This window comes from Lutra lutra, chromosome 10 (genome assembly GCF_902655055.1).
Source record: "Lutra lutra chromosome 10, mLutLut1.2, whole genome shotgun sequence".
NCBI lineage: Eukaryota > Metazoa > Chordata > Mammalia > Carnivora > Mustelidae > Lutra > Lutra lutra.
The window spans coordinates 105,783,451-105,804,758 of NC_062287.1; the positions used below are offsets into that span (position 1 = coordinate 105,783,451).

The following is a 21,308-nucleotide window of genomic DNA, read 5'->3' on the forward strand; positions in this document are numbered from 1 at the left end:
CAAGTGACCTCAACCCTCTGGGCCTGGGCCCTCATTGGTAAAGCTTGCCTGGTGGGGTTGCTTTAAAAAGCTACTTACTATGGTTACTGTATGAAAGCAGCCTTCAAATATTTGCTGTAGGAATGCATTTTGCTAAAGCGCTTTATTCATGTTGTCTTTTATTAGCTAATTAATTCCGTTTGAAAGTATTTATCTGGGGCGGTTGGGTGGCTCAGTCCATAAGTGCCCCCCTTCGGCTGGAATCCCTGTCCCAGGGTCATGGCATCCAGTCCCACATGGGGCTCCTTGCTCAGCGGGGAGCCTGCTTCTCCGTCTACCTGCCGCTGCCCCTGCTTGTTCTCTCTCTTTCAGATAAATAAATAAAATAAAACAAAGTAGAAAATACTTGTTTACTTAGCATCCACTCTAGGGCAGACACTGTTAACTTGTGAGCCCAGAGGTTGGACCGCTGGTGGGCGTGGCGAAAGGGGGCGGGGTCCACGGAATCCCCGCCTACGATAGCGATGCCCAATTGGGTCCACGGAGGGGGCAGAGTCCCGCCCACTTCTCTAGGGCAGGCCCGGAAGCAGGTTCGGGGAGGCTAAGTGTGTTTCCGGTTGGGCGGGAGGAGCGTCTGCTTGGGCAGGTGTGGGTTTAGTCGCTGTTGGGTCCCCGCCGGGAACATGTTTTATCACGTAAGCGGAGCACCGGGTGGCGGCGAGGGCAGGGTTGAGAGGGAGAGTTAAGCGGGCGCCGGGTCAAGGAGCTGCTCCTGACCCCATGTCCCTACAGCGCCTTACTTGGTCTCCATCCCACTTTTCCCTCAGATCTCCCTGGAGCACGAGATCCTGCTGCACCCGCGCTACTTCGGCCCCAACCTGCTCAACACCGTAAAGCAGAAGCTCTTCACGGAGGTGGAGGGGACTTGCACCGGCAAGTGAGTGCCGCGCCCTTCGTGCCGAGGCGCGCGATGCTTCCAGCCTCTCCCCCACTCCTATAGGTCCTCAAGGACCTGCTACCTACCCTGGGGAACCCTCTCCCTCTCAGGCACTTGCTTCCTGCTTTGGGTTCCCGCGGCGCTGTCTGCAAAGCTGGATCATAAGACTGTCTCCCTTAAGCAGAGATTGGTCATTTCGTTGATGCCACGAACATTTTTAAAGCTCCTGCTGTGTGTTAGGTTCTGGGCTGGGCCCGGGGACAATGCAGCCAAGAAGATAGAATGAGGCCAGCGCTCATGGGGCTCACAGTCTAATCATTGTTCCTGTGTCTGTTCCCCCTCTGTGATTTTTTTTTTTTTTTTTAAGATTTTACTTATTTATGGGGCACCTGGGTGGCTCAGTGGGTTAAAGCCTCTGCCTTCGGCTCAGGTCATGATCTCAAGGTCCTGGGATCGAGCCCCGCATCGGGCTCTCTGCTCAGTGGAGAGCCTGCTTCCTCCTCTCTCTCTCTCTCTCTCTCTGCTGGCCTCTGCCTACATGTGATCTCTGTCTGTCAAGTAAATAAATAAAATCTTTAAAAAAAAAAGATTTTACTTATTTATTTGACAGAGATCACAAGTAGGCACAAGTAGGCAGAGAGAGAGGAAGGGAAACAGGCTTCTTCCGATGCGGGGCTGGATCCCAGGACCCTGGGATCATGACATGAGCTGAAGGCAGAGGCTTTAACCCACTGAGCCACCCAGGTGCCCCCTCTCCCTGTGATTCTTACGACTTCTTCTTCTTCTTCTTTTTTTTTTTTTTTAAATTTTTATCCATTTATATGACAGAGACTGCGAGAGAAGGAACACAAGCAGGGAGATTGGGAGAGGGAGGAGCAGACTTCCCACAGAACAGGGAGCCTAACTCGGGGTTGGATCCCAGGACCCTGGAATCATGACCTGAGCCAAAGGCAGTTGCTTAAAGACTGAGCCACCCAGACGCCCCTCTTCTGTTTTTTTCTATCCCACAGGACCAAAGGACCTGGCATGGCACATCTCTGGGCTCTGCAGAGAAGGGCCTCTCACATGGTGATGTGAATGAGCTGGGATGAGCCCTGGGCTGTGGGTACTTGGGCCTCCCACATGGGAATAAACACAGGCAGGGGGCCTGGTGGCTCAGTAGGTTAGGTGTCTGACTTGGGCTCAGGTCTTGAACTCACGGTCCTGGATTGGAGCTGCATGTGGGGCTCCGTGCTCAGTGGGGAGTCTCCTCCTCCCTCCTCCTGCCTCGTCCTCTCTCTCTTAAATAAATAAATAAAATCTTTTAAAAAATGCACATGCGGGCGCCTGGGTGGCTCAGCGGGTTAAGCCTCTGCCTTCAGCTCAGGTCATGATCCCAGAGTCCTGGGATCGAGTCCCACCTCGCGCTCTCTGCTCAGCAAGGAGCCTGCTTCCCCTCCCCTCTCTGTCTCTCTGCCTACTTGTGATCTCTCTCTCTGTCAAATAAATAAAATCTTTAAAAAAAAAAATAAAAATGCACATGCAAGTTCCTGAACCTCATCTCATCCAGACAGCATCAAGACTGGGGACAGGCCTGGGAATCTGTGTTTTAGTAAGTTTTTCTTAGGTGATTGAGGCATCCCCAAGATTGAGGTCTCTTGGCTCAAGGACCACAGCCTCCTTGGATATTTATTGTGAAATTATGAGAGCAGCATTTGGCATTATAGATACTGATCGGTGTCGTGTCTTCTCTCCGGCATTAAGTTCTGCGGGCAGGGGTGCCATCTCCTTCCATTTGTGCTGTCTCCTAACCCCCATGCCCACCGTCTTGTTACAGATGGTTTTAGAGACTCTTGTCCACACAGTGCCTTTCTTTTTCCCTTCCTTACAGGTACGGCTTTGTAATTGCTGTCACCACCATTGACAATATTGGTGCTGGTGTGATCCAGCCAGGCCGAGGATTTGTTCTTTATCCGGTTAAGTACAAGGCCATTGTTTTCCGGCCCTTTAAAGGGGAGGTTGTGGATGCTGTTGTCACTCAAGTCAACAAGGTGAGACCATACAGAGCAGAGGCAGTTGGGTGGCTGCTTAGAATATGGGAGATGGGTCTCAACTACTCTTGCTCATTCTGTGTCCTTGGCTAAGTCACTCTGTGCTTCCAGTTTCCTCACCTGTATACTGGTACAGTATTCTCAGTGCTGCCTCCCTCGGGGTCCTATAAGTCAGAATGAGTAGTCACCAGTGGCAGCCTCCATTGGTTGAGTACTTACTTGGGCCATGTCCGGCGCAAAACCTCACAATGACTGAGGCGTGTGCTTTTATTCCTTTGTATAGAAGCCTCCGTGTGGAGAACGTAAGTCTAGTGGTCAAGGTCATGTGATCCACAAGTGTTCAAATTGTGGACTGACAAGTCCCAGTCCTTGGGCCTTGATTGGCCTGTATTTGTTTCACTTAAAATGAAATCTTGGCAGAAGAGAGACATGAAAGCAGATGATACCATTCAGAGTGGTTTCAAAACATGAAGATTTTTTTAAAAGATTTTTTATTTATTTGGCAGAGATCACAAGTAGGCAGAGCAAGAGGGGGAAGCAGGCTCCCCGCTGAGCAGAGAGCCCGATGTGGGGCTGGATCCCAGGACCCTGAGATCATGACCTGAGCCCAAGGCAGAGGTTTAACCCACTGAGCCACCCAGGTGCCCTTAAAACATGAAGATTATTAGGAGTCAGATAAAGTTGGGAAGCTTACAAGAGTTGGGGGATAAGAGACAAAGCCTCAAAGACTCATTGTCCTCCTAGGTGGGGCTCTTCACAGAAATCGGACCTATGTCCTGCTTCATCTCTCGACATGTAAGTCTGGGCATGCTGGGGGCGCTAAGGAGGAGAGACGCCAGTCCTGATCATCTCTGGAAGCACCTGTGGAAAGCGCTGATCAGTCTTGCTTTCCTTTCAGTCCATCCCATCAGAGATGGAGTTTGACCCCAACTCCAACCCACCCTGTTACAAGACAATGGATGAGGTGGGTGGGGAGGAAGTGCATGAGAGGGAGGAAGGAGGAATGAGCCCTCTGAGGGATTTTGGCTTTGTCGGGGGAGGACGGGGGAATGGTGGTGGGTGGTGCCATATCTGAGTATCCCGTTCTCTCTTCCCCAGGACATTGTGATTCAGCAGGACGATGAGATCCGCTTGAAGATTGTGGGGACCCGTGTGGACAAGAATGACATTGTGAGTCTCTTGCCTGCCCTCTTCCCTGTGCCAGGCAGAGGTGGGAACTGTTGATTTCTTACCACCGAGGGTTCCTGGGGATTTTGTGCTCTTCTGCAAGGAAGAGGGGATGGCTGGGCAGAAGCCCTGGGGCTGGGGGTTAGAGCCTAGTCCCGCGCTCGCTCAGGCTTTATTTCCTTTCTGCCTTCCCTCCTGCAGTTTGCTATTGGCTCTCTGATGGACGACTACTTGGGTGAGTGCCTGATTATGCATCCAGGGTTGTTGCCTGGAGAAGGGGTGTGTGAAGGCAGGGGGTGGACGTGGGACTTAATGCCCGAGTCGCAGATGAAGAAAACTCAGGACTGTCTGCTTGGAAGATCCAGGACATGCGCCTCATGGGACGAGGAATGCTTGGTTGATGGCTGCCCCCAAGCTCTGAGCCCAACTGATGTGCTTTTCCTGTTCTCTGCAGGGCTTGTGAGCTGAGCACTGGGACCCTCTGCTCTGTTTGGTCCTTATCTAGGAGATGTGGTAGTCACACTCTTCATGGAGCCCAGAGGCCTGGTCTGGCTGCTGTGGGGAGGCAGAGAAGGCTCCTTGTCCCCAGAAAACACTGGGTTCTTCTGCTTAGCAACCACTCCCCAGATTTCTGACTGTGCATTCTAACCATAAAGGTCTTGTTCTCATGGAAGTGTTACCTCTTTTCTTTGGTAAGAACAATTCTTTCTTAAAGGCTGGAGCCCAGTTGGTTGCTAGTCTCTCTTTCGGTGGCCTGATGCCTCAGTTAGCCCCAGTGACCCAGGGGATCTGACTAAACCCTTGTGCAGAGGGTTGACGTTGACCTCACTGAAGAGAAGGCACTAATGTCAGGTCTCTGGCTTCCAGCAAATGATGCTGTCGTTAGAGCCAGTCCGAGTCCCGATCGAGTTGTAGAGTATTTGCGCTTCCCTCACCCTTAAACACAAAGGGTGTAGCTGGGCTTGAGGGGAGACGAGATGGTTGGGTCGGGGGAGGGAAATGAGGACAGAAATGACCCAGACTTCGGGATCCCAACACAGCCTTCCCTAGGATGGCTTCACAGACAACGGAGGCCTTTCAATGCTGATCGATCCCTAAGCTGAACTGAAAATGGGAACAGGCTTAAAATGTCCGTAGGGGGTGACATGGTCAAAATCCGTGAAATGACTGGAAGACTAAACAGATATGCCGCCTTCCCTCCCAGGATGCCCACACTCTGCTTTTGTCATAGAATTCCTCTGCCTTGGTATGCCCTCTCCCAGCCTGTCTCCTGGCTGCCTGCCAATCCAGCAAACCTCAATCATTCTTCTCCCCCGCCTCCCTTTTTCTTCTTTTTCAGCTTTCTTTTACTTCCTTGGGAGGCAGAATTGTGTCCTAGAAAGCGTGGTATTTGGGTTGGTGTAAAACTGGGTTTCGGTTCTAGCTGGGTGACTTTACGTTTTCTCGTGATGAAATGGGCCTACATCCCTCTTTGGGTGGTAGCTGCTGGTGTGAGCTTACACGTGCAAGTGGCTTGCACGGCGTCTGGCCCCTGATAGGCCCTCAACTGTTAATTGTGATGATTGTGCCCTAATGCATTAAAGCAGTGATTCTGAGCTGGGGTGGGTTTTGCACCCTGGGGACATTTGGCAATGACATTTATTTGGGCTGTAACAACTATGGATGGTACTACTGCCTTCTAGTGGGAAGAGGCCAGGGGTGCTGCGTAGTAGCATCCTTCAGTGTCTAGGACCCCGCTCCCCAACAAAGAATACCTGGTTCCAAATGTCAATCATGCCAAGGTCCAGAGACCCCCATAAGAAGCATCCAGAATAGTGGCTGGAACATGGTAAGAAAATGACACTTAAATGTGGTTTCTTTCTCCTTGCCTTCACCACTCCTGGACAGATAGATGGAGGCTTTTCCATTCATACCTCTACAGTGTGTCACAAAACGTTTTATTACTGTCTCCCATTTCTTTTTATAACCTTTATTTCTTTCTCTTTTTTAAGATTTTTATTTATTTGACAGAGAGAGCCCACAAATGGAAGCAGGTAGAGGCAGAGGGAGAAACAGGCTTCCCACTGAGTGGGGAGCCCTAATGTGGGGCTGGATCCCAGGATCCCATGTGGGGTCATGACCTGAGCCGAGGGCAGATTCTCAACTGACTGAGCCATCCAGGTGCCCTCTCTCTGTGTTTTTAAGATTGATCTATTTATTTTAGAGAGCATGAGTGGGAAGGGGAGAGGAAGAGAGAATCTCAGCAGACGGCTCACTGAGCACAGAACCTGATGCGGGGCCCCATCTCATGACCCTGAGATGACAACCTGAGCCAACACGGAAAGTGGACCCCTTCTCTGTGCCACCCAGGCTCCCCTAACTGGTTCCTCTTTTAAGTAATCTCTACACCCAGGGTGGGGCTTGAACTCATAACTCTGAGATCAAGAGCTACCTGCCCCACTGACTGAGCCAACCAGGTGCCCCTCATTATTTTTCTATTTATTTATTTATTTATTTTTAAGATTTTATTTATTTATTTGACAGAATTCACAAGTAGGCAGACAGGCAGGCAGAGAGAGAGAGGAGGAAGCAGGCTCTCCACTGAGCATAGAGCCCGATGTGGGGCTCGATCCCAGGACCCTGGGATCATGACCCGAGCCGAAGGCAGAGGCTTTAACCCACTGAGCCACCCAGGCGTCCCGGTGCCCCTCATTATTATGTAAAGATTTTTTTTTTTAAGATTTTATTTATTTATTTATCTGACAGAGAGAGAGAGATCACAAGTAGGCAGAGAGGCAGGAAGAGAGAGAGGAGGAAGCAGGCTCCCCGCCAAGCAGAGAGCCCAATGCGGGGCTCAATCCCAGGACCCTGGGATCATGATGTGAGCCGAAGGCAGAGGCTTTAACCCACTGAGCCACCCAGGGGCTCTCTTTTTTTATTTTTTAAGATTTTATTTATTGGGGCGCCTGGGTGGCTCAGTGGGTTAAGACTCTGCCTTCGGCTCAGGTCATGATCCCAGGGTCTGGGGATCGAGCTCCACATCGGGCTCTATGCTCAGCGGAGAGCCTGCTTCCTCCTCTCTCTTTCTGCCTGCCTGTCTGCCTACTTGTAATTTCTGTCTGTGAAATAAATAAAATCTTAAAAAAAAAAAGATTTTATTTATTTATTTGACAAAGAGATCACAAGTAGGCAGAGTAGCAGGCGTGGGGGGGGGGGGAAGCAGGCTCCCCGCTGATCAGGGGTCTCCCAGGACCCTGAGATCATGACCTGATCGGAAGGCAGAGTTTTAACCTGCCGAGTCGCCCAGGTGCCCCAAGTTTGTTATTTTCTTGATAACTGATAACTGTGGATTCACCTGCATCTCTTTCCCTTTAATTTTTCTATCTCCAGCTCTTGGGACTGGGCCACGTTTTCCAAGTTTGTTGAATCTGGGGACAGTTTCTGGGCTGGATTTGCAGTGAATTTTCCCACGGAAACCACATTATAGTTGTGCCACCACTTTGTTGTACTCTGAGTGGCTCACCCAGGTTGTAGGAACTCCCCCTAAGCTGTAAACCCCATGTGTGTCACCAAGAGCAGAATTCCTCTCAAGTTCTCAGAGGGAGCCTCCCATCTGTAAATTGTGTTGCGGAGAACCTGGAAGTAACACGGGCCTAGAAAGGAAGCAACTGATGGACGGAAGCTGCTCGTGGAACCTGGGCACGAAGGTGGTGGTGAGGATGTGGGGGGTGGCACCCATCAGGAAGGCACGCGCTGTCGGGGAAAGGGAGCAAGTGCAGATGGCCTGGAGATGGTCTCCAGGATTCTTCTAAGGTTTTGTAACTGAAAGTTACGGCCTCTTACAAAGGTCACAGGTAACAGGAATATCTGCCTGCTAATGCTAAGTCTTTGATATGCTACCGGATTGTTCACAAGGGTTCCATGGAGTCGCGTCTGTTACTCCACTTGACGGCTGACAAAACAGGTGAGACGCCTCAACTAGAATGCATATGGTCACACAGCTCTAGTGAGTGGTAGGGCTTTTGTTTTGCTTTTAAACTGTCCATCTGGCACCAAAGCCTTCATTAGCTCTCTTTGCCAGGCACTAGGTGGCTGGGGAGGGAGTGGACCCAGCTTTCTTACCTGTGGCCATGTGGGTCTCACTACTATTTCCCTTAACCCCTGCCTCCACCCGAGCTTGGGGGCAGGTGGGACCCAGATAGCTTGAATACAGTGTCAGTATATCCCACAGGCCCCAGGGCCTTCCGCCATTGTCTCCTGCCTCCAAGGTTGCCAGTGGCTCTCCAGACTAATTGAACACCTCAGCCAGGAGATCAGCCAGGAGCCCAGATCTTGCTAAGCTGACTTCAGACTCAGGACGTCAGAGGAGTCCCTGCCCCTTCCCTTTATGCAGAGGTGGGCAGACACTGGAGCACTGAAGCACAGTACTGAAAACTACTGCTAGTGTCATTCTGAATGTAACTGGAAGAGACTCTGCGGGGTCATGGGCTCCTTAGGGGGTGTTGCCATGGCAACCTGAGTCATCTCTATCCGGCTTTCCCTGCTCTGTCCTGGGAGTATCTTTTCTGGAGGCAGCAGCATCTAACCCAGAGAGGGAGGAAGGGCTAGAATGTACAGTCACGCTCCCTCGCGGAATACTCCTCTCTGTAATGAACAGCCTGTTGCCAACTACCTCATCTTGGATGAACATAAAGGAATTGATTCACTGTCTGCCGCCTGTTATGTGAAAGAAGGTCCGACCACAACTCAAGTGCTTTCATAGACATGATCTCATTTAATCTACAGTAATCCGGTGAGGTGGGTATTACTACCCATTTTGCAGTTGGGCGAAAATGTGGTTAGGTAATTTGCCCCAAATTGGTGGCAGAATTTGGACCCAGGTTAGTCTGACTCCAAATACTATACTTGACTCACTAACCCAACTTGGTTCTGAACTGAGAACTGCACAAGTTCGGGAAAGTGTGTGCAGGGAGAACAGTCAAGGAAGTCTGCGAGGCAGGTGAGGGCTTATGTTTGGGCTTCTGTTCAGTAAGAACAGGAATGAAAAAGATAGGAGGTAGGGTGTCAGAGTGAGCATGGCCCTGGCGTCTGCAGCTTGCACGTTGAGTTCGGGCCAGTGGGAAGACCCTTCTGTCCGGAAGAGAATACCCACCGGGAGCTCCAACCCTACGGCGGGAAAGGGAAGTGCAGGTGATGTTGGAGGGGTAAGCTGAGCCCCAGCAAGCGGGCAAAGAAAACTTTGATTAGACATTAAAGTTTAAAGCTTCGTTGCAGTCGCGTACGTACTCAGGAGCAGACTAGACTAAAGGAATAAGGACGCTATTCTTGACCATACGCTTTTCAAGCCAAACCATAGGTACCTACTCGCAAAAATTCCCAAGAGCTGTTGCTTTAAGAAGCCCGACGCCTCGGCGTCACGTGACCCCATCGCGCCCAGATGGTTTTACAGCCCCTTCACAGAGGCCAACCGCTTGGCCGGAAGCCCCCGGGAGGGCGGGAGCTTCGCAAGGCGCTCGCCGATTGGCTGTGCTCTTGGAGGGTGGGGCCTGGGCTCAGAGAGAGGGAATTAGGGTGAGCAGGCTGAGTGGGCGCCGCCGCCGCCGCCACCGCCACCGCCGCCGTCTGGGTAGACCCCTTCGCTGCGCCCGGAGCCCTCAGGTGAGCAGTCCCTCGCAGGGCCTCGCACTCTCCGTCCCTCTGTGGGCCGCGCACTCACCGGTCTTAGGGCCGGCTCCTCTGGGGGCCCGCCCCCTTCTCTGACCACGTGACCCAAGTTCGGTACCCCCTGACCTCTTCCACCCCACCCCGCCACTTCTGGATCGGGGATGAAGCGAGGCTTGGTGGGGGGATGCACACCCCTGAGGCCGGTGGCGGTCAGTTCCCACGCTCTTTCCCAGTGTGGCTAGTGGCTCTGAGGATGCAGAGAGGAGATTGGGGTGGAGAGAGACCTTGGTCAGAACCTGGACTTTGTGGGTCTTAATGTGGGCATCCAGTAGGGAAACTCCATCCGCGCTTTCCGCGTGGGCAGGACTTCATATTCTCATTTCACGGACAGGGAAACAGAAACTTCAGAATTATCCGTTGGCGGGTCTCCAACGCCAAGTCTTCGGGCTGGGAATGCAGGCCTTGTTCCCCACACAGCCCGCCACTCACTTGGTTCGGAACAAGAGTTGGTCCCTGCTCCCTACTTAGTGCTCGCTGGGTGGTCTTGGACGAGTCACTGAACATGAATCCCTCAGAGCTTTGATTTCCTTGACTGTGAAATTGACGTAGTACTTATATAATACTTATTTCATTGTTGATGAGGATAAAATGAAGTATGAGCCATATAAAGCACTTAGCTTTGTGCCTCAGGCATTGCGTGTGTTTAGAAAAAAATAGCTGTTTTTTGTTCGTTTTTGCAGCAAGTGTTTATTGAGGGCGTATTATGTGCTGACAGTGTGCCCGACGCTGGGGATGCAAAGGTGAGCAAACAGGCATGATGATCCTAGCTGGTGTGGAGCTTACTATCTAGTGGGGGAGGTAGGAGTTAATCACAAAGTTACACAGATACGTAATTACAAACTGTGATAATTGCTTTGAAGGCAAAGTACCCGGACACTGTGGAGGTCTGAGGAGACTTCCCGGAGCAAGTGACATTTGAACTGAGACTTGAGGGAGCCTCTTAGGAGTCCACTAGACCTAGAGATTGGGAGTGGAGGAGGAGAGTGTTTCCAGTAGCGCAGTGTATGAACGTCCTGATAGTAGGTGTTTTGGGGGGGAATGGAAAGAGGCCATGGTAGGAATGCAGAACACAGGAGAGAAATGTTGCAGAAGTCGGTGGACATGCAGGACCTGGGAACCAGGTCTGTTCTCTATTCCAGAGCCAGTGTGGAGCCACTGGGAGGCATACGGGAGGCCAGGGTAGGATGCCCGTTGGATCTAGGGACCTGGAGATCACTCGTGACCCAGTGAGCCTTGCCAGAGAGGAGGAGTGGGGCAGCTCCTGGGTGGGTCACCCTGGAACTGGAGCCCTGCTGCCCATGGTGCTGACGCCTCACTCTGGCCCTTATGGGCCTGCCTTCTAATTGTGTCAGAGTCATTCATCGGCCACTGTTTTTGTTGGATTCTTACTCTGCCATATCCTGTGAACGGAAGAACGGGTTCCTGCCTTTAGGCCTCGTGGCCAGACTGGGGAAGACCAGACACATGGGCAAAAAGCCCAGCTGCTGAAAGCCTGACAGTCCCCAGTGGCATACGGGCAGGAAGACCTTACAGGGAAGCCTGGCTTCACCTTAGCAAAGAGGAGAGGGTGGGGGCTTGGAGTAAAGGGGGAGGCAGACCAGCCTGAGCACTGGTGGAGGAGCGCAAGGCAGGCGGGAGGACACTAGGCTGGTCTTCCTGGGAGGAGGGATCAGCTTGAACGCCTGTGGGGATTTGGGACCAAACCCAGAATGTCAAGCTGGGGAGTTGAGAGTTTCTTTTAGAACCTGTGGGGAAGGACTGAAGGCTTTTGAGCAAGGGGGAAAGTACTGTTTTCATCAAGACTCAGTAGGTAGTGGTTGTAGCAAGAATCGGGGAGGAAGACATGACGTTTTTACTTGTAACTGACCGTGGTTACATCTTTCGTTGTCCATCTGGGTACCGTTCTAGTCCCTGGCTCCCTCCAGCACCAGCTCATTCGTCGTCACAGCAACCCCGTGAGTTAGGGAGGGCGGGGGCGATTGCCTGTGTTCCCCAGGTTGGGACACCAGGGCTCAGGCTGACAGACCTCGGCCAGGTTCACTCAGGAAGTGGTAGGGCACGGCTGGGGCCCAGTTCCGTGAACTCCCAAGGCCAGGCCCTTTCTCAGGCAGCACTCTTGTCTGACCCGGCTCGTCTGTTTCTTGCACTTTGCCTCAGTGGCGCCTTGTTTGGGGTTTCTGGAGCAAGAGCAGGGAGCCTAGCTCAGAAGGCCTTGAGGCAGGCTCCTGTGCTCGGAGGGGGCCTGGGTGGCTTTTTAGGCCTTCTCTCCTGGCTCCCAGCTCCAGCGGAGCCATGTCAGAGCGGGAAGAGCGGCGGTTTGTGGAGATCCCTCGGGAGTCGGTCCGGCTCATGGCAGAGAGCACGGGCCTGGAGCTGAGCGATGAGGTGGCGGCCCTGCTCGCGGAGGACGTGTGCTACCGGCTCAGAGAGGCCACGCAGGTCCGCTCCCCTTCCCTCCCTGCACCCTCCCTGCTCTCCCCTCCCGGTGGTCGCCCCCTCCTGCAGGGATGTATTACACAGGTATGGGTGCAGCCCCTACTCGGGCTTCAAGGCAATGGAGGAGGCCGTCCCTGCCCTCTCCAGAGTTCCCCTTTGAGCCAGCGGGGCTTCCTGGTGAATGGTGCTGGCTGTGCATGGTCTCCACATGCCCATCTTCTTGACAGCCATACTGGGCAGGCCACACAAGGTCATGTTCATATTCTACATGCGAGAAACTGGGTCCCAGAGAGGGAACATTACATCAAGGGCTGTTTGCACAAGACCAGCGCTGGAGTCCAGGCATTTTGGTCTCTGTTCGGGGTCCTTTTTGCCTTCCATCTGTCTCTCTCCCCTGGGGGGGGACTCCGTACCCCCTTCTCTCTGTCCCCTGACTTTGTTCCTCCCCTCTCAGAATAGCTCGCAGTTCATGAAACACACCAAACGGCGGAAGCTGACCGTCGAGGATTTCAACAGGGCTCTCCGATGGAGCAGCGTGGAGGTGAGTCGAGCCCAGGCTGCGGAGGCCTCGGCTGGCACGACCCACCTCCGTGCCCTGCTCGGGACTGGCACCACAGAGAGACACATGAAGACCCAGTGTGTGCACAAGGGAAGCTCATGGCCGCCACAGTGCCAGGGGCCCCGGAGGTTCGGGAAGCCTTCTTGGAAGAGCTGGGACTCGATGCAGGCTTTGAAGGGAGGCTTGCATTAGACTCAGCTAAGAGGGGAAGAGGGGGACATTCTGGGTAAGGGAGGAGCCTGGGCACAAATGTGGATGTTAAAATGTACTGCGTAGTTGTTGTGGGGTAGGGACTCGAGGGGAGGAGGTCAGGTTGAGAAGAGAGTAGTGTTGAGGCGCTTGGCTGGCTTGCTCAGTAGAGCATGTGGCTCCTAATCTCAGGGTTGTGAGTTTGAGCCCCACATCGGGCATGGAGCCTACTTTAAAAAAAAAGAGTCGTGTTTTCAAAGTTGGGTGAGTGTGAGGACCAGCAGCAGAGGGGTGTGGGGCTCAGAGCCCGTACAAATCAGGGTGGAGGGACCATGTTCTACTCCCTGACCCAGCGAGTGCTCGATGCTGCGGCCAGATTCCCAGCAATAGGCTTGAGGCCTGGGGCATCTCCCCTTTCTCGGGACTTTTGGATTTGCCTCAGTGTAGATTCCCCGGCAGGATCTGTAGAGCGCCTCTTCCCTCCCTGGATTCAGCCTGCCCTCTGGTCCTCTCTCTGCTCAGGCCGTGTGTGGTTATGGGTCCCAGGAGGCGCTGCCCCTGCGCCCTGCCAGAGAGGGTGAGCTGTACTTCCCTGAGGACCGAGAGGTGAACCTGGTAGAGCTGGCCTTGGCCACCAACATCCCTAAAGGCTGTGCCGAGACAGCTGTGAGAGGTGACTGCCCAGGCCCTATGTGGGGCGGGGACAGAAACAGAGTCGTCACAGGAGGGGCGATGGGCTGGCTGGTGGATGGAGCAGGACTCAGGGGTGGGCGGTGCTACCACAGGCAAAACCCCAGGCTCCCCTCTCTCTCTGCTCTGGTTCTAGTTCATGTCTCCTACCTAGACGGCAAAGGGAACCTGGCCCCGCAAGGATCAGGTAAGGGTGGTATGGGGAACGGGCTCTGAGCTTTCCTTCCTTAGGAGCCGGTGTGAGGGGGGCACCCCATTTCTCTGATTCTTCATCTGACAAGTATTTACTGATGCCTGGTCCTGCGGGGGCACAGCCACTGCCCAGGGGGCTTGGATTTGGAGATCCCAGCCCAGTCTTGGAACCCGTCATGTTGTGGGATGTTGAATGCTGGCACACAAGGCTGGGCAGCTGGGGTCCCTGATGGCAGGGGTCCAGGAGGGATTAGGATGGAGCAGGAATCTGCCTAGTGGAGGACGGGTGGGAGGCAGAATACAGAGCACAGAGGTGGGCAGAGCCGGCAAGGTCAGGGCTGAGCAGGCTGCTCTGGGAGTCCTGTCTGGATGGGCTCCTGGCGGGGAGGGTGGAGGGTAAGGGGGTAAAGGAGAGCACGCAGGGGAGGCTGGGAGAGGGCTGGGCTCTCCACCCTGACCACCTCCTGCCCATCCGCGTACAGTGCCCAGCGCGGTGTCTTCGCTGACTGATGACCTTCTCAAGTACTACCAACAAGTGACCCGGGCTGTGCTGGGGGACGATCCACAGCTAATGAAGGTGAGCGAGTGGGGCACAAAGGCCAGCTTTCAGGTTCCCCGAAAACCCTCTCAGATGCCTGCTTCCTGTCCACTCCACACCGCCGGGCTGACATGGCTGGAGGCTGCTGTCAGTGGTGGTGTCATACTCTCAGGCTGGTCCTCCTCCAGGGCAGACTCTAACCACTCTAGCAGGAACCCTTGTTCTTCTGGAACCAGCAACTCAGCTGGGGCATTTAGGGGGCTCACGTGGTCAGTACCCCCACCCTTTAATTCCAGAGTCTGCGCTTTAGGGTGACTATTGACCTGCGTCCACGGGGCAGGGGGAAGGGGACAGGCACATGGCAGCTTTCATTTGCCTGGACTTGAGAGGGAGAGATGGGAAGTAGAAGCAGTCAGGTCAGGGTGCCCAGCCGGCTCGGAGACCCTGCTGCTTTAGCCTCTGGGACTCCGCAGGGCCTGCGGGACGCGACCTGTGGTCAGTCCCCTTCTGTCCAGAATCAGGACAGCACTGGTTTGGTGGTCTGCTCATGCATGTGGCCTCTCCTAGAGGGCTTACATCCCCCACTTCTCCACGTGTCTGGCTGTCGCTGCCACTCCCACGGCAAAATTGGGAATGTCGCTACCATACATTCCTGCCTCAGAAGCACGGCTCTGGTTCCCTAGGAGCAGGGCAGGTGGTTGGATGGAGGGCCTGGGAGCTGAGCTCCTGCCTCGCCAGCATGTTGTCTGCCTTCGTGATACCTGCTGAGGACCTTTATCCAGAAGAGTCTGGGGGTCACAGGTAGCAGAGATTCGTGCCTAGGACAGTTTTTCTCATTTACTTAACTTTCTTTCTGCTACAAAAGTAAGACCAGCATTTCATTACAGAAGTATTGTAAAATAAAAGCATACAAACTGGAAAGTGAGGGTCTCTAATAGAAGCGCCTACCTTTTTTTCCCCTATGTTTTAACTGTGATTACTCTAGTATAAACCAAAACATCTGGTTTTAGAACAGCTGCTTTTCTCCATTAAAAACGTTAGACAGGGGCACCTGGGTGGCTCAGTGGGTTAAGCCTTTGCCTTCGGCTCAGGTCATGATTTCAGGGTCCTGGGATCGAGTCCTGCATCTGGCTCTCTGCTCGGTAGGGGGCCTGCTTCCCCCCTCTCTCTCTGCCTGCCTCTCTGCCTACTTGTGATCTCTCTCTGTCAAATAAATAAAATCTTAAAAAAAGAAAGCACAAATAATATTTTAAAAAAAAACGTATTAGAACTTACGTTGTATTCAGTTTCGTGTTGTCACAGACGGGTAGGAGTGGGTATGTTTGTCAGTGGGTCTTTCTTTCTTTCTTTCTTTCTTTCTTTCTTTTTTTTTTAAAGGTTTTGTTCAGGGCGCCTGGGTGGCTCAGTGGGTTAAGCTGCTGCCTTCGGCTCAGGTCATGATCTCAGGGTCCTGGGATCGAGTCCCGCGTCGGGCTCTCTGCTCAGCGAGAAGCCTGCTTCCCTCTCTCTCTCTCTGCCTGCCTCTCCATCTACTTGTGATCTCTCTCTGTCAAATAAATAAATAAAAAAAATCTTAAAAAAAAAAATAAAGGTTTTGTTCATTTATTGGTCTGAAAGAGAGGGAAGAAGCAGGGGGAGCAGCAGGCAGAGCGAGAAGCAGACTCCCCGCTGAGCAGGGAGCCTGATGCGGGACTGGATTCCAGGACCCTGGGATCATGACCTGAGTTAAAGGCAGGCGCCCAACCGACTGAGCTACACAGGGGTCCCATGAGTGGTTATTTCTTACGGTGGGTTACATTTACAGAAATACAGTTGCTGAATCAAAGAGTGAGAACGTTTACAATTTTACTTTAGAAATACTTAGCTGTCCTTTAAAAACTGTCGGTTTTTCCCTGGGGCTGGTGGATCCAGGGCAGTCTGGCTCCTTCCTTTTCAGATTGCTCTCCAGGACCTGCAGACTAACTCCAAGATAGCGGCCCTTCTGCCTTACTTTGTCTATGTGGTCAGTGGGGTGAGTGAGCAGGCTGGGGAGGTGACCCAGCCCCGGGTAGGGCTGGTGGCGGGTGCCTGCAGAGCCGCCGCCCCTTCCCTGCCCCCTCGTGTGCCCCTCAGCCGGTGTCTTCTGCAAACAGGTGAAATCTGTTAGCCACGACCTGGAGCAGCTGCACCGGCTCCTGCAAGTGGCCCGGAGCCTGGTTCGGAACCCACACTTGTGCTTGGGGCCGTACGTTCGCTCCCTGGTAGGCAGCGTCCTCTACTGCGTCCTAGAGCCGCTGGCTGCCTCCATCAACCCTCTGAATGACCACTGGACTCTTCGGGATGGCGCCGCCCTCCTGCTCAGCCACATCTTCTGGTAGCCACTGGGCCTAGCCCAACAGAGGGGGGCTGCCACAGCACTGAGGGGGTTGTGGTGGGAGGAGGGGGTGGAAATGTTTGGCTTCAAGGCCCTATGTCATGAGGTCAGGGAGCCTCTTTCCATTAGAGCTTTCCGGTCGCTGCACTGTGGCACCCTGGGATTGTAGAAATGGATGGCGACTGTGCCAAGGGCTTGGTCCTTCAGCCCTTTGGGTAGTCTTCAGTCCCTGAACAACGAGCCACCTTGTTTGCTTACCTCAATGTGCCAGGCCACCGCCATTTTCTCTGTGTGCCCTGACTTGAGTCCAGTTGGGTGGCCCTGTGCCTCATTCTCCTCTCTGACCAATGCTGCGCCCGTAGGACCCACGGGGACCTGGTGAGCGGCCTTTATCAGCAGATCCTGCTCTCCCTGCAGAAGGTCTTGGCAGACCCGGTGCGGCCTCTCTGCTCTCATTACGGGGCTGTGGTGGGGCTGCATGCCCTTGGCTGGAAGGTGAGGACCCTGGCCTTTCCCCATAGACAGAGCCATAAGAGCTCCCATTTGTAAATAGAACAATGGTATTTGTGTGTCTTTTCTCATAAAAATGGTCTATGCTTGCCGTTTCCATGTATAGAGTTCTTGCCTGAAGCCAGGCTAGTTGGTAGCATGACTTTCTGTAGATCAGTGTCTTATGCTTTCAAAAGTCCTACGTGGGGGCGCCTGGGTGGCTCAGTGAGTTAAAGCCTCTGCCTTCGGCTCAGGTCATGATCCCGGGGTCCTGGGATCGAGCCCCGCATCAGGCTCTCTGCTCAGTGGGGAGCCTGCTTCCCTCTCACTCTCTGCCTGCCTCTCTGTCTACTTGTGATCTCTCTGTCAAATAAATAAATAAAATCTTTTATAAAAAAAAATGCCCTACGTGGCAAGTACTAATATATCTCCACTTCATGAATCCCTGCCCATACTGTGCTAATCATGTTAAGGAACTATCCTTCAATTCCTCTTGCACTGAGTATTTTTTTTAAGCTTATTTATTTTTAGTAATCTCTCTACCCACCATGGGGAACTCATGACCCCAAGATCAAGAGTGGCACACTCAAAAAAAGAAAAAAAAAAGGAGTGGCACACTCTACCCACTGAGCCAGCCAGGTGCCTCACTTTTTTGAGTTTTTAATGTGGATCATATGGTAAATATAATGATAGCTTTATTTCATCTTTTCTAAAGCTATTGCCTTTAATTTCTTTCTATTTTATTGCTAGGACTGCTAGTATCATTTTACATATAACTATAAGGGGCATCCTTGTGTCATTTCCAATTTTTTTTTTTTTAAGATTTTATTTGAGAGAGACACAGAGAGATAGTGACAGAGAGCATGAGCACAGAGGAGAGGGGGAAGCAGGCTCCCCCCTGAGCCCAGAGAGCCAATGCGGGACTGGATCCCAGGACCCCGGGATCATCACCTGAGCTGAAGACAGACAGCTAACCGACTGAGCCACTCAGGTGCCCCATGTCATTTCCAATTTTGAGAGAAGTGCTAATATCCTTCCCATTTAGGCTGACATTTACCTTGTGTTTACTGGTAACCTTTCTCAGATAAATTACTTCATACTGCTTTATATTCTTGATTTTATTATTTATGTTTAACTTTTATCAAATGCTTTTTCTGTATTTTTTGGTTGATCCTAAGGTTTTTGTGCTTTTATCTGTTAATGTGATTAATTGTATTTATGGATTTATTTATTTATTTATTTTTTAAAAGATTTTATTTATTTATTTGACAGAGAGAGATCACAAGTAGAGAGGCAGGCAGAGAGAGAGAGAGGGAAGCAGGCTTCCTGCTGAGCAGAGAGCCCGATGCGGGGCTCGATCTCAGGACCCTGAGATCATGACCTGAGCTGAAGGCAGCGGCTTAACCCACTGAGCCACCCAGGCGCCCCGTATTTATGGATTTAAAAAGAAAACTTATTTAGAGAGAACACTTGCACACTCGAGAGCAGGGCAGGGGGAGGGGATAGGGGAGGGACAAGCCGACTCAAGCAGACCCTGCGCTACATGACCCCAAGATCACCAAGTGGAAACGAAGAGCCCAACCGACTAAGCCACCTAGGCTCCCGTTTATGGATTTTTTTTTTTTAAGATTTTATTTATTTATTTGACAGAGATCACAAGTAGGCAGAGAGGCAGGCAGAGAGAAAGGAGGAAGCAGGCTCCCTGCTGAGCAGAGAGCCCGATGAGGGGCTCCATCCCAGGATCCTGAGATCATGACCTGAGCCGAAGGCAGAGGCTTTAACCCACTGAGCCACCCAGGCACCCCATGGATTTTTGATAGTAAACCATCATTACATTTTTGTGTATAGACTCAATATAGTATAGACTTAAAAAAACCCTAAATCTTTTATTGGAATATAAGGCATTTTTTTGTATACTTTCGGGCTTACTAAATTTTAATTTTTTTCTGTTTTCAGGAGTGAAATCAGTAACAAGTTTCTTCTCTTGTACTGTCCTTGTAGAGTTTTATTATCAGGGTTACACTGACTTCATAGACTGAGGCATGGTAGGAGCATTTCTTGTTTGTTCTTGTGAGATTGAGATGCTCTTTTCCTTGAATATCTGTAGACTGAATTTTAGCAATGATTTTATTTGTGGTTAGGTACCTACTATGGTTAGAGAATTATTCAAGTTTTTAATAGCTGAGTCAGCAGTAAGTTCTATTTCTCGAGGAACTTGCCCATTTGTTAACATTGTCAAATCTTCAGGCTGTGGATGACCGGCCAGAGAACTCCCACCCAGCAAAGTGCATAACAGAGGTCACTTCCTCTGTGAAGTCTTTTTTTTTTTTTTTTTAAAGATTTTATTTATTTATTTGACAGAGAGAAATCACAAGTAGGCAGAGAGGCAGGCAGAGAGAGAGGAGGAAGCAGGCTCCCTGCTGAGCAGAAAGCCCGACGCGGGGCTCGAACCCAGGACCTGGGATCATGACCTGAGCCGAAGGCAGCGGCCTAACCCACTGAGCCACCCAGGCGCCCCTGAAGTCTTAACTTGATACATAATCAGAGACCAGGTCTCTGATCAGTTGTTTGTTTTTGGGCAGGTGGTTTGAACTGAGTCCCAGTTTACATCTCAGCGAGAATAGTAGTTGCCTACTGAGCATATAGGGTAATAGGCAAATTAAATCCGTCTGTTTCTAGCCCTGGGCATTACTCACGCCCTCTTAGACCCTGTCATACAGGTAGGTCAGTGATAGTTGGGTCACTTTATATTGTCTTTGTACCTGACCTTTATCGCCAGTGCTTAGCAAAGGTTTGGGTATAGAGTGGGTTCCAAATAAATGCTGGTTGAATATGCCAGGCTAAGAATTTCATATCGGAGATAGAAAGTAGGTCTTCCATGGGAAAGGGTACTTGAGAGGCCATAAGCAACAAAGAGGTGCCTACTGTGTTCCTTCTCTCCCAGGCGGTGGAACGAGTCCTGTACCCACACCTGTCCACTTACTGGACAAATCTGCAGGCTGTGCTAGATGATTATTCCGTCTCTAACGCCCAGGTTAAAGCAGATGGGCACAAGGTTTATGGAGCCATTCTGGTGAGTGCCTGCCCCTTCCAGCCTCCCTTCTACCCTGCTTGAGCTCAGGAGCTCGCTCACTTGCCTTACTTTGGAAAACTTAATGGGCCCCGGTTCCTCCTAGTTCTTGCCTATCCTGGTTCCTCTGCTCTTGCAGGTGGCTGTGGAGCGACTGCTGAAGATGAAGGCCCAGGCAGCAGAGCCCAACAAGAGCGGCCCAAGCGGCAGGGGGTGCCGGGGCTCGGATGATCTCCCCTGGGACAGCCTCCTTCTGCAGGAGTCTCCCTCCGGGGGCAGCGCGGAGCCAGGCTTTGGGTCTGTCCTCCCGCTGCCGCCAGGAGGCGCGGGGCCGGAGGACCCTTCCCCATCGGTGACCCTGGCGGACATCTACCGGGAGCTGTACGCCTTCTTCGGGGACAGCTTGGCCACCCGCTTTGGCACCGGTCAGCCCGCACCCAGCACTCCGCGGCCGCCCGGGGACAAGAAGGAGCCGGTGGCCGCTCCGGACTCGGTGCGCAAGATGCCGCAGTTGACGGCCAACGCCATGGTCAGCCCGCAGGGCGACGAGAGCCCCCGCGGCGGCGGCCCCGCGGCAGCCTCTGCGCCCGCCGCCTCCGAGAGCCGGCCGCTGCCGCGCGTGCACCGGGCGCGGGGGGCGCCCCGCCAGCAGGGGCCCGGCGCCGGCACCCGCGACGTCTTCCAGAAGAGCCGCTTCGCCCCGCGCGGCGCCCCCCACTTCCGGTTCATCATTGCCGGGCGGCAGGCCGGGAGGCGGTGCCGCGGGCGCCTCTTCCAGACGGCCTTCCCCGCGCCATTCGGGCCTAGCCCGGCCTCGCGCTACGTGCAGAAGCTGCCCATGATCGGCCGCACCGGCCGCCCGGCCCGCCGCTGGGCGCTCTCAGACTACTCGCTGTACCTTCCGCTTTGAAGCGGCGCGTCCCCGCCCCCTCCTCTGTAAATAAAGCCCCGCGTCGGAAGTGACGTCTCCGCGCTC

At 52.8% G+C, this 21,308-nt stretch overlaps 2 protein-coding genes across 5 annotated transcripts; both read left to right on the forward strand.

Annotated features, from left to right (window-relative positions):
- Positions 1-546: 546 nt before the first annotated feature.
- On the forward strand, positions 547-4,786 carry POLR2G (RNA polymerase II subunit G). The gene is made up of 8 exons (XM_047693967.1): positions 547-674; positions 807-916; positions 2,787-2,946; positions 3,691-3,741; positions 3,845-3,910; positions 4,045-4,116; positions 4,315-4,348; positions 4,568-4,786. The coding sequence occupies exons 1-8, from the start codon at positions 663-665 to the stop codon at positions 4,579-4,581; spliced, it is 519 nt and encodes a 172-aa protein (XP_047549923.1). The 5' UTR covers positions 547-662; the 3' UTR covers positions 4,582-4,786.
- Positions 4,787-9,614: 4,828 nt separating this feature from the next.
- Positions 9,615-21,295, forward strand: TAF6L (TATA-box binding protein associated factor 6 like). 4 transcript variants are annotated; one of them, XM_047693953.1, is made up of 13 exons: positions 9,615-9,750; positions 10,497-10,556; positions 10,956-10,995; positions 12,096-12,255; positions 12,707-12,793; positions 13,523-13,673; positions 13,827-13,877; positions 14,365-14,459; positions 16,357-16,431; positions 16,553-16,773; positions 17,136-17,268; positions 20,207-20,335; positions 20,472-21,295. In XM_047693953.1, the coding sequence occupies exons 4-13, from the start codon at positions 12,109-12,111 to the stop codon at positions 21,240-21,242; spliced, it is 1,860 nt and encodes a 619-aa protein (XP_047549909.1). In that variant the 5' UTR covers positions 9,615-9,750; positions 10,497-10,556; positions 10,956-10,995; positions 12,096-12,108; the 3' UTR covers positions 21,243-21,295. The 4 variants fall into 4 exon arrangements, with proteins under 4 accessions (XP_047549909.1, XP_047549906.1, XP_047549908.1 ...); XM_047693950.1 differs by lacking the exon at positions 10,956-10,995; XM_047693952.1 differs by lacking the exon at positions 10,956-10,995 and having other exon boundaries at positions 16,357-16,422.
- The last annotated feature ends 13 nt before the right edge of the window (positions 21,296-21,308 follow it).